We start from the raw sequence: 11,719 nt of genomic DNA on the forward strand, positions 1-11,719 counted from the left end.
ATCATTAAACCAGGCCCAAAAACTACCCTTGCTAATTGATTCATTCAAAAGATAGGAAGAAATCATTGCAGCTCATAAGTTGGTTTGTTTACTCCACTTCTAACTAAAACCATTTTGATAACAACTATTGTAAAAGATTTAATCAATAAATTTAGTGATTTAACTTAATTGTGATATGTTTCTTTCAAATTGGACATCAAATAGGCAGCTTCAAACTCATTCTGAGACTCACTTTGTTTCAAACTCAAGAGTTTGCACTTTGTCCAATTCTTCAAGAGTGTATTTAATAAGAAAGATTCCATTAAGATCACTCACAAACCATAATGGTCTCACACGATGTTACCAATATACATAAAATAAAATATAATGCATATCCCCTTAACTATATGATATATTATAGAAAAGATATGCGACATGTATACGACTGCTTAAAATATACTTACATATAATCAAAATTTGAATTGTGTTAGTTATTACTCCCTTCATTCCATTCTAATTATCCTTTAGTTTGTTTTTTATCACCTGTAGTCCGATATCCGCATTGAAGTTCGATTAATTCAGATTCACACTAGGTAGGGTCCAATTTAGGGGGTACCGTTTCATACCAAGGATTTTTTCATATCTAGGGCTTGAGACCTCTAGTTAAGGAAGGAACAACCTCATCCAATGCACCACATCCTTTGAAAGTGGTTATTTTCGCTCTCATTAAAATAAAGTATATACAAAATATAATTTATTAAGTTACTCCTTTTGATTTTATTTTTAATTAATTAATTAATTCACTCAAGCTTTCATTGAATTTGGTGTCTTAATTACTTCGTATCTTTAATAATTCATAAAATTAATGTTTATCGACGAAATATACTTTGATATATACATTTGAAAGAGAAAACTAGGGTTGAAGGTGCTATTGTTTAAATTTGAACTTCAATTTGTAATAAAGTAAAGGAAGAGTGAGTCTCCGATCACGTGAGTTATGTGAAAGAGGAGCCAAAGTGCGGTGAATAAAATGAGAGTGTCACGTGACAGGACGCGCCACGTGCTCTCACGTTGCTGGATGCTTAAGCTAAGTAGCAAAACAAGAAAGAAAAAGGTCAAAAGAGAAAAATTAAATAAAAAATAAAAAATGAAATTAAATGCCACGTGTCATTGACCACCGTCAGTTATGGCTTTGGATATGAACCAAAGTGAGTCACATGCTGAGCTGACACACTCTCCACCTCTCTCACGTGCCCTTACTACACTCCCATATTCATCTCCTTCATTTTTATTCGTTTACTTGCATGTTTTTTATTAAATAATGAACCAATAAAGTTAATAAAGAGATTATTATCTTTAAAAAGGGGAAAAATCTAAATATTATTTCATTCCTCCTATTTTATGTGACACCATAATATTTAAGAAAAAAATGAATACTTTCAAAAATTGTGGTCTGAAACAATTTTTAAATATTTGTGTAGTTGTTAATCATTTCATGGAAGGTAAAAAGAATTTTAAGATTAAATCATTTTTAATTATAGTTAGATCACATATTTTTTGAGAGAAAAAAATGTGCAGAAGGAGTACTATTTATAATAATAATAACGTAAAGATAAAGTATTCTGAAAATAGCAAACACTCTACTGTATATCTCCTTGGTGACCTCCAAGTTAAGCAACATCCCGGTACCTTCCCTTTTTTAGTCACCCTTTACTCTCTCTTTTTTGGGAAAAATGAAATTCAAACACTAATATTAGATTTAGTTTTGAATCTTCCTTGTCAATTTGACTTCATAATTCAGCATTATTGTTGAATAGGCCTCAACTATTGATGGTAGTGAGGAAATGGTGATAAGTTAGTTATTGTTGTTCCAAGCAATAAATTGAATAACCTATGAAAGCATTAACACCTTATCCGCTCTCTTACATACATCTTGGGATCAACAATAATGTCTAATTATTAAAAAAAAAATCATGTTGGTACCGTCCTCAAGTTTACTCTCTATTCAAAACATTGACTTATAAACCAAATGGCAGGGAATTGAGTTTAAATGTTAGGGGGTCATTTGGTAATTGTTTTGGAGCTAAATTATTTATGTATTAAATTATGTATAAGTAATATTTTATTCATTTTAAAATAAGTGAATTGTTGGGGTTTTTTTTTTAATATTTCGAAATAAATGATATTTTCAAAGTTCAAGTGAGATGTTGAATTTCTTTTTCATTTTACTCTCTCATTTATATTTTCTAGATGATAATTTCAAGAGAATTAATTGTTCACATTTATGATTTTACTTTGAATAATTTATATTTTCAAGAATAGTTTGGCAAAAGTGGAAAGTGACCTTCAATTTATGTCCTAAACTTTTTTACTTAATGGGTGTGCATTGCCTCAACAATTCACTTATTTTGAAATGAAGGGAGTATCATGTTTGATGGTATTTTTTTGCTATGAATAAACTCAAAAAATCTAATACGATATTTGATTTGTAATTTTAACAAATTGTATAACTAATACACATATAAGATAAAGAAATTTATGTATTATTTTATGCATGATCGAAGATAGAATCTCCATAAAATAATACATAAATTCTCTCGCATCATTAGCTAGTGACTATTGATCTCAGCTTTTAAGTCGAGTCTATTCCTAATAGACATATAGGGATGTCTCATTAGTTTATTTTGTTTTGCGTTTGAAATGTGTCTTATTTAATCTCATAATTATTTTATTAATTATTATTATAGATAATGAAAATCTTAGTATTTCATTGTCATAATACATAAATATATGCTCTTTAATTTGATCTCGATTGATATTTATGCCATTTAACTTTAAGTGCACACAAATAAATATTTAAATTTGTATAAAGTTAAACAAGTAAATATACACGTCCTTGTGACATAATTCATATAGAATGCCATATAAGATGTCATGTAGAACGTGAATTCTCGTACAATACATCAAATAGGACGTATTTCTACTTGTTAAACTCTATAAAATTTAATTGGCTATTTGTGCAAGCACACCAAAGTTAAAAGGCATATATAAATGTTAATTAAAACTAAATTAAAAACTTTATCTTTATACCATACGTATCTCAATTAGTTGTAAAATATTTTATCTATCAATTAGTAGTAAAATATTTTAGCTACCCGATCCACCAACCAAACGGTCTCATAGTTTATATTTTCTCTATCCCTAATTACTTGTCTACTTTTAAATTGACATATCTATTAAAAAATAGCGATTGACACAATTAGTTTATCATTTTAGCCCTATTAACTATGAAGTAAATGAATTAAAAATTAAAGATTTTCAAGAAGTTCTACATTTTTTTCAAAGTATTAATTGATGTTATAAAATGTGAAATTTTTTGTCCTTTCTTAATCTGTCAAAATGTACAAGTAAAAAGGAAAAACTAAAAATAAAAAAAGTAAACGAGTAATTAGGGACGGAGGGAGTAAAAAAAGAGATGAAAAGAAAAACCATGACCCCTCATCACAAATCAACCGTAAGCGAGGTTCATAGTTAGTGGTGGAATAAAAAAATTTACTAAGAAGTTCAAAATTTTAAAAAGTAGATACATGAACTAATTGAAGGGAGTTCAAGATCTAAAAAAAATAGATACATGAACTAATTAAAAGAGATTCAAAATCTTTTAAAAATATAACTAATCAAAGAGCGTTCAACATTAATTATATAGATAAAAAATTATTATAACCATATATAAATAATATAATTTTCTATCGAATACAAAACCCTTGACCACAAGTTGGGCTCCACCTCCCATCCCATAAGAGTCCATTTCGGAAATGAGTTATCAACCCACTTTGTACAATAATTATAACTGCACGTACCTACACCTGCAAAATCAAGTACAATTTGTTTCTCAAGCAATCTCTGATTACAAAGAAAACAAAAAATAACAATGACATAATACATAAACATGAACCTTAACTTGACATCAGCTGATAACTATGGCTTTTAACTTTGGATCTGTACAATTAGACACTTAAATTTGTATAAAATTGAACAAATGAACACATTCGTCCTACATGACACCTACATGACAATTTTGTATCCTACGTGGCGTCCTATGTGTGATATGCCATGTAGGATAAGTGTGTATACTTATTTAATTTTATACAAGTTTAAGTGTCTACTAGTGTATATGCACTTAAAATTGGAGGACATAATTGTCCGCTAAAGCCAAGTTGAGGGTCTTGTTTATGTTAACAATTACAGCGGGGTAATCTTGAAAATTAACTAATGAAAATAAGTCAAATTGGGTAGTTTTTAACTGTTAACTGAGAGAATAGGTAATTAGTACATTAATTAAAGAGACAAATGTAAGTTAAAATGCAAATCCTAAGGAACCGATCTAGCAGGTTTGTCGCTGCAACTAGTGTCCAAGCTTTACAGCCGATTCCTCCTCATTTTATTTTTTTTTACTAATTTCTATCATTGGGATTCGTGTACAAATAATAATTAGTTTACAGTTTTTTCTAAAATATCTCTGAAAATCTCCTTATTTTATTTCAATCCCCTTATTTAAATCATTTCTATTTTGGTTCTGCTCCTAACTAATTTTATCATCTTCCACTAAACAGCACGATGATTACAGCTAGGCTTAATATAATTACTGACCAAAAACTAAAATTTAATAATATATTATATATTTTTCAAAATCTACTTTTTAATTATTATTTTTATCCGTAAAATTATAAATATTTTTTTCAAGATTTAATTTATTCAAATATTTATCTTCATACAAATAAAAGTATTAATTAAGAAAAACTTAAATTAAAAACATTATATAAAATCAGCGTGCATAGTAAAAAAGGAGAACAAATATATGCTGGCAAGAAAAAGTCAATATCAATAGGGTAGATATAATGCGTAGTGGCGTACTAATTAATGAGAGGTAAGAACTTAACATAATTTGGTCACTCATTAAATAATCCAAATGAAACTCTAAAATAATAATTAATTATGATAGTTAAGAAAATTATATATAATATAGAGTTAATATCATTTTAAGTCTTTTTAATATAAAATTAATAAGTTTCTTTGTAGTGAGATATGAATGCATCAAATCTCCTTAATATCTCGAAGTTATAATCAATTTCGATACTTCAACAAAAGTTCTTACGATTTATGTATTACAAATTTACAATAATTAATATTCCAAATAATGATAATAATTTTATTATATAGTAATGACACAATGAATGTATATATTAAGCTCTTTTTTTTCTTTCAATTTTTAATTTTAGAGTTAAATGATAGTACCACTTTATTTGATATTTTAGAATTTTGAACAAATTATTTAAAATTTATTATTCACCAATAAGATTTTTGAGAACAAGGATCATCGGTATTATGTTATAACAAATGGCTAACTTTTTATTAATTTGAATTTTTTTTCTCAAATTATATGATTAGATACTGACTCTTTATATATAAAATTATAAATTATAAAAACATATGAATATTATTTCTATAATAAAAATAAATTTTTGTATTCCTCGTTAACTACGTACCCCATATATCATAACACCCTTTTTGATGTGAATCTTTCTTTCTTAATTAATCATAAAAAAAAAGAGAGAAAGGTTTGGTGGTGAAGTAGCTAAAGATGACCTAGTTCTTAAGTAAAGACTATCACCACAATTCCATTTTCACATTACACTCTATGCCCTCACGTGTGGTCCACCAATGGAACAGTGGTAATCCTACCACTCCCTCCCTTAAATTATTATTGTTTCATTTCAATATGGTTTTTTGATATTGAGTTTGAAATGAATTTTGAATTTTATAATCTTAAATTAAATATATGTATTATATAGAAATAGTAGAATATATCAAAATATTTTTAATTTTATATTAAATATATCATGCATAAAGTTAAAACTAAAAGATTATAAAAGAAAATTAGAAACAATTCTTTTTTTAAAAAAAAGATGGAGTAAAAAATAAGTACACAAACAAACGAAATGAAATGATTAATATCACTCAAAAGGATTATGAGCCTGTTTGGCATTGCTGGAGGCCAAAAATGTTTTGGATGTAGAACTTTTTTTTTTTTTTTTGAAAAATTAAGTATTTTACAGATTCTTGAAATTTCTTTTAAAGGGAAGTGAAAACAATTTTTCTGAAAATTCTTTTTTTAAGATTAAAATATTTCTTCTATATATAAATATTTATCAATATATTTCTTATTAACTAATTAGCATATTTTATTTTTTATTTTTATAAAATAATTTTTTTTGAATTTTATGTTTATATATTATTATTTTATATAATATTTTACGTTTTATTTTACAAAATTAAAAATAAAGGTAACAACAATATTTTTGTAGGATTAAAAATATGAAAGATTTTATTTATTATTGTGGTTAATTTCTCGTGGTTTAATTAGTGGAATGATTTTTAAATTTATTTTGCTTATATTTTTAATTATATTTAAATCATCATGTTAATATTATATTAATATTTAATTTATTGATTTATTTATTTATAATATTGATTGATTGAAAATTTGAATGTATACATTTTAATTTAATTAAAATATTTTTTTAATTAATTTTTTTGTAATAGATGTTTAAAATGATTCCTCTCTAATAAAATAATCTTAATATTAAAACTATATTGATACTTACTATTTTTCGTAATTTGACTCTCAAAAGCTTTTTTTAAAAAAATTAGCCAAACACAAATTGCTTATCAAAAATACTTTTCAACTAAATTAACCAAACATAAATTGCATTTTTTCTAAAATACTTTTTAGAAAAAATCATTTTAAAAAAAACCTCTAAAAATAAGCAGTTTTTAACCGCAATGCTTTTGTTTTCCATTTCGCATAAAGACATTTTAACAATTACTATTATTTTAATGTAAAGAAAATTAGCAAATAGGTAGCTTTTTTTAAAGCCATAATTTTCCCTGATCAACATCCAATATTTCAGCTGTTTGCTTGTCCCCTTCAAACGCAAATAAACCCCCCCTCTCCTTTCTCTTCTTCTTCCACCTCTCTCTCTCTTCACTCTCCCAAATATTTTCCTCTCACACCAAAAACACACACTCATTTCACACATTAGCTCCTTTTTTTTTGAAATAATTTCTAATGGAAACACCTGAATTGTTTCAAACAGGTTACTATAACACCGAATTCACTTCCGAAAAGCCTGATGTAAAAAATGGTGAACATTTCGTTGTTGACGATCTTTTGGACTTGCCTAATGATGATGGAATGGTCACCGATGATACGTTGGACCTTACAGTTATAGGAAACTCCACGGATTGTTCCGTCGTAGATAATTCATGTAACTCTTCATTGTCCGGAAGCAATCACCCCCCACAATTACTCGGCTACCGGGATTTTCCCGATGGACACTTGTCCACTGAATTCGCCGTTCCAGTAAGCACAATTTTCATGTAATTTCGTAACGTGATTTTATTTTTAGTTTTAATTTGTTGTTTTTGCTTTATAAATAAAAGAAATGCAAAAAAAGTAGTCACTACATAGGTAACTTTAATGCTTTTGTGAGGAATTTTGTTTAATAGCTTTTGTTTTGTTCTAGAAAAGAAAAGAAACACTCCAGTATTTACTTTTCTTGTTTGGTTGCTGAATACAAATTAAAGATAAAGAAAATTCATGCATTTTTTGTTTCGTCTAAAATGAATTTAACGTGAAAAATAATTATTGTATTATATTTGCCATTAGAATTGGTGCCTATTGTCCCCAAATTATGAGACCACTAGTTTCAAGAGACCATAATTCAAACCATTACGACAAGAATAAGTGAATGTATTGAGTGTAAATTCATGAGTAGGATTTGAATAATGTAGAGTGTATGTAAATTTTACTCCTACTTTAGAGATAGAGAGACTATTTCTGATTAATTATTGTTTTTTTTTTAAAAAAATTGTTACTAACTAAATTGTTGTTGATTTTTTTATAAAAAAAATGCAGTATGAAGATATGGCTGAGCTGGAATGGCTATCGAATTTTGTGGAAGAATCATTTTCAAGTAACGAGCTGCATAAAATGCAGATGGTGCAAGCAATGAGGAATCGAACTGATTCTGAGATTCACCAATTCATTCCTGACCCGAACCGAGCATCCGCAACGTCTAGCACAATCTTCAAGCCAGAAATGCCTGTCCCAGCCAAAGCACGTAGCAAACGATCACGAATGGCTCCAGGAAATTGGGCCTCTCGCTTGCTAGTCGTGTCTCCCAACACTACAACCCCGGATTCCTCGATATCAATGCAAGACATGTCATCGTCATCAGAGTCCGGGATGATAATCCCGACCTCTGGGAAGAAGACTTCTACTCCAAAAAAGAAAGAGAGTAATATCCATCATGTTCCAAGTAACAATAATGGTAGCAATAGTGAAGGAAGGAAGTGTCTTCATTGTGCTACAGATAAGACACCGCAATGGAGGACAGGACCATTGGGTCCAAAAACACTTTGCAATGCTTGTGGTGTAAGGTACAAGTCTGGACGTCTCGTCCCTGAATATCGACCTGCTGCTAGCCCTACTTTTATGCTCACTAAACACTCCAATTCTCACCGCAAAGTGCTTGAGATTCGGAGGCAAAAGGAAGTTACTCAGGTCGAACACCAACACCAGCACCAGCACCAACACCAACAACAATTCCTTCCTCATAACATGATGTTCGATGTATCCAATGCCGATGATTACTTGATTCATCAACATATGGGGCCAGATTTTCGGCAGCTAATCTAGTGATCATCAATGGTACCGGTGTAGGAGTTTGCTTTCTTTTGAATTTCCTAATTGTTTTTACTAGGACTAGATTCCTAACTTATCGAATTTTGTAGCGTACGTTGTCATAGAAATTAAAAAAACGAAATTAAAGGAAAGGAAAGGTGAGAGACTACAAGAGTAAAAAAGAATGAGCAATACAAGTAGAAGGTGTAGGGTCTAGTGTCCTAAGTTTATGTTACTTTTGCCAAAAAATTGGCAATTTCATGGAACCAATTTTTCCTAATACACAAACTTGCTTTAGATCTCTTTGTTATTGCACCTTTTTCCGTTTACATTTGTTCTAATTTTCTTTTATCATGCCTAATATAATTCTTGACTGATTTATTTTCTATTAGTCAATAAGGAAAATGAGGGGATAAAATAAAAAGAAGCATAATTATGAATTATTATCTTAACTTGCATGAGAAATGACTTCTAAAATGAATGGTTTGTTTAGTGCAAGGAAACGTCGAATTGTAGGTTTTTGAACTTTTTATTCTAAATGCAACTAGAATTTATTTGTTTTTTCATTGTATTACTTAATATTGCAAAAGTAATTCCATTTCTTCGCTTATCGTTTGGTAAGTGAAGGTCGATATAGTCATATAATCCTATCTCTTTTAACGAGTCTAATGAGGTTAGGTACTCATCATAATTGATTTAGTAAATCTGTAAATGTATTGCATTTTATTCTAATTTAAATGGAATACATTAGGGGGTGTTCGGTATGAAGGAAAATGTTAATAATATTTAGAAAATATTTTTTGAAAAACAACTAATTTTTGATTTATTTTCTGTTGTTTAGTTAGTAAGAAAAATATGTTGCTCAAAGAGCTTTTAGGTATAATCCGGGAAAATTATATGACACTGGATTTGAATCCCCACCCTTTAACACAAACTCGAACCCCTTCCCCAACCCCGACATGCAACCCCAGCTCTGAATCCCAACCCTGACTTTGACCTCGGTCAGGGATTCGACTTCCCGACCGCAACCTAGGACCTAACTCTGGACTCTGACCCCAACCTGAGACCCTACTTCTGATCCTGACCTTGAACTCGAGACTTGCCTAGCTCCCTACCCTGATCCAGGACTCGATCTTGACCCCGATTCGAGATCTAACTCCCAACCCCAACCTAAGACCCAAATCTAAACTCTGACCCAAGACTTGATTTCCGACCCTGACTCGAGACTCAACGTCCGACTTGGTACCCAATCAACTCTCAATTCTGATCTTGACTCGAGACCTGACTCCTACCGGGACCAACCTGACTCTCGACCCCAATTTGGGACCTAACCCTAACTTGGGACCCAAACCCCGATTAGGGGCCGACCTCGACCCCAATATGTAGTGAGGTTGAAAGAGAGTTTTGGAAAGTATTTCTTTACTTTATGTAGAAAAGTCATTTTTTTCTTAAATTGAAGGAAAATAAGTTTATTTTTGAAAAATATTTAAGCAAACTAAATATGAGAAAATTGAAAACCGTTTTGTTTTTCCTCATACCAAATACACCTTACAAGAATTCCCTTTTTCACGTAAAATTCTAATATTCGATTAAAGTACATATATATTCATTTATTTACAAAAGAGATAGTGTGAAAATCTATAATTGAAAACATAAAGTACTATATATGCATATTTACTTTGACTTATTAATTCTTAAAATTAACTATTTAGTCAAGCAATTTCAGTATATAGTGCCATAACAAGAAACATTTTTTTTTCTTTTCATTGGGATGGTAAAAACATGAATTTCAGCAAAAGAAAAGTAGAATTAAGAAGATGTTGTAGTAGTATGTGCTTAATTATTTTACAGAGAATGTTAGAGGAAAAGCACATCCCAAGTTCATATATATACATCAATGTTAGTATAATTTAACCCATATAAACATTGGAGGTTCATCCTCCTTTTGTACATCGTTATTTGTTCCACTATACACTATGCTTTTTCCATAGAATATCCATTTAACATATCTTTTATGCACAGAATTCAATACTCACTCCATCCCCAACTTCAACCCAAGAGACAAGAGTAGTTAAATTAAAGAAATTTGAAAAAAAAAAAAACTTAAAAAAACTATATACTATACTACGTAACAAAAGATTTAGGTGGACGTGCCTACTTTCATGCACACCATGTGAGATTCTTGAATTTACTATTTTCTTAAACAAGTTATTGATGGAAAATGAGAGAAGGATCCAGAGTCAAGATAATTAAGGCCAGTGTCATATTAACAAAGTCCGTCTAACTCCAAAAGTATGGGATGTAATCAGTGATGGAATCAAAAATTTCGTTAAGGACGTTTAAGATTTAATATATATATGTATGAAAAATAATTTTTGACTTGTGTATATAGTTCATACAATTTTCTATATATATAATTTTTCGACGAAGGGTGTCCGGCCATTATGTGGCTATGCCATTGAACGGAGCACTACTACACTAAAAATAATTTTTAGTAATAATTAATTAATAACAATAATTTAATTGTCATTGAATATGTTTTTTTAGAGGTAATTACTAGTGACAATTACATTTTAGCATTTTTTGTAAATGTCTCTAAAGCCTATAACGATACTGGATCTAATGACAAATAACTAATTTTAACATTTTGTTATTAATATTTATATTTATTATAGCTAAAAATTGTTTTTATTGTAGTGATGAGACTATTAATATTATATGTGGGATCCTAGGCCTAGCTGATCCATAGGAATCAAACTTTATATTCTTAACTGAAGTACTACTAATTACCAAATATTTTCCACCAATTTCATTGTGGTTTAATAATAATTTAAGTGTAATTACTTGAATAAAATGGTCTGCCAAACCTCAGTAATTCACATGGTGTTTGGTGCTTGTTTAACCTGTTTCTCATTATGGTGTCAAAAATTTAATTAATTAATTATGTCAAATAAAAAATAAAAAGTTGCTGCAGGAGTTGTTACAGAAGCAGTG

At 29.3% G+C, this 11,719-nt stretch overlaps 1 protein-coding gene across 1 annotated transcript; it reads left to right on the forward strand.

The window, feature by feature from the left end:
- Positions 1-7,108: 7,108 nt before the first annotated feature.
- LOC125842055 (GATA transcription factor 12) lies at positions 7,109-8,771 on the forward strand. Its single transcript, XM_049521252.1, has 2 exons — positions 7,109-7,402; positions 7,958-8,771. Exons 1-2 carry the CDS (start codon positions 7,109-7,111, stop codon positions 8,738-8,740), a joined length of 1,077 nt encoding a protein of 358 aa, XP_049377209.1. The 3' UTR covers positions 8,741-8,771.
- The last annotated feature ends 2,948 nt before the right edge of the window (positions 8,772-11,719 follow it).

Source organism: Solanum stenotomum, chromosome 10, assembly GCF_019186545.1.
Source record: "Solanum stenotomum isolate F172 chromosome 10, ASM1918654v1, whole genome shotgun sequence".
Taxonomy (NCBI): Eukaryota; Viridiplantae; Streptophyta; class Magnoliopsida; order Solanales; family Solanaceae; genus Solanum; species Solanum stenotomum.

Coding starts and splice junctions, on each gene's coding strand:
- LOC125842055 (XM_049521252.1), top strand. CDS start 7,109: ATGGAAACACCTGAATTGTTTCAAACAGGTTACTATAACACCGAATTC. Junction 7,403..7,957: donor CCACTGAATTCGCCGTTCCA/GTAAGCACAATT, acceptor AAAAAAATGCAG/TATGAAGATATGGCTGAGCT.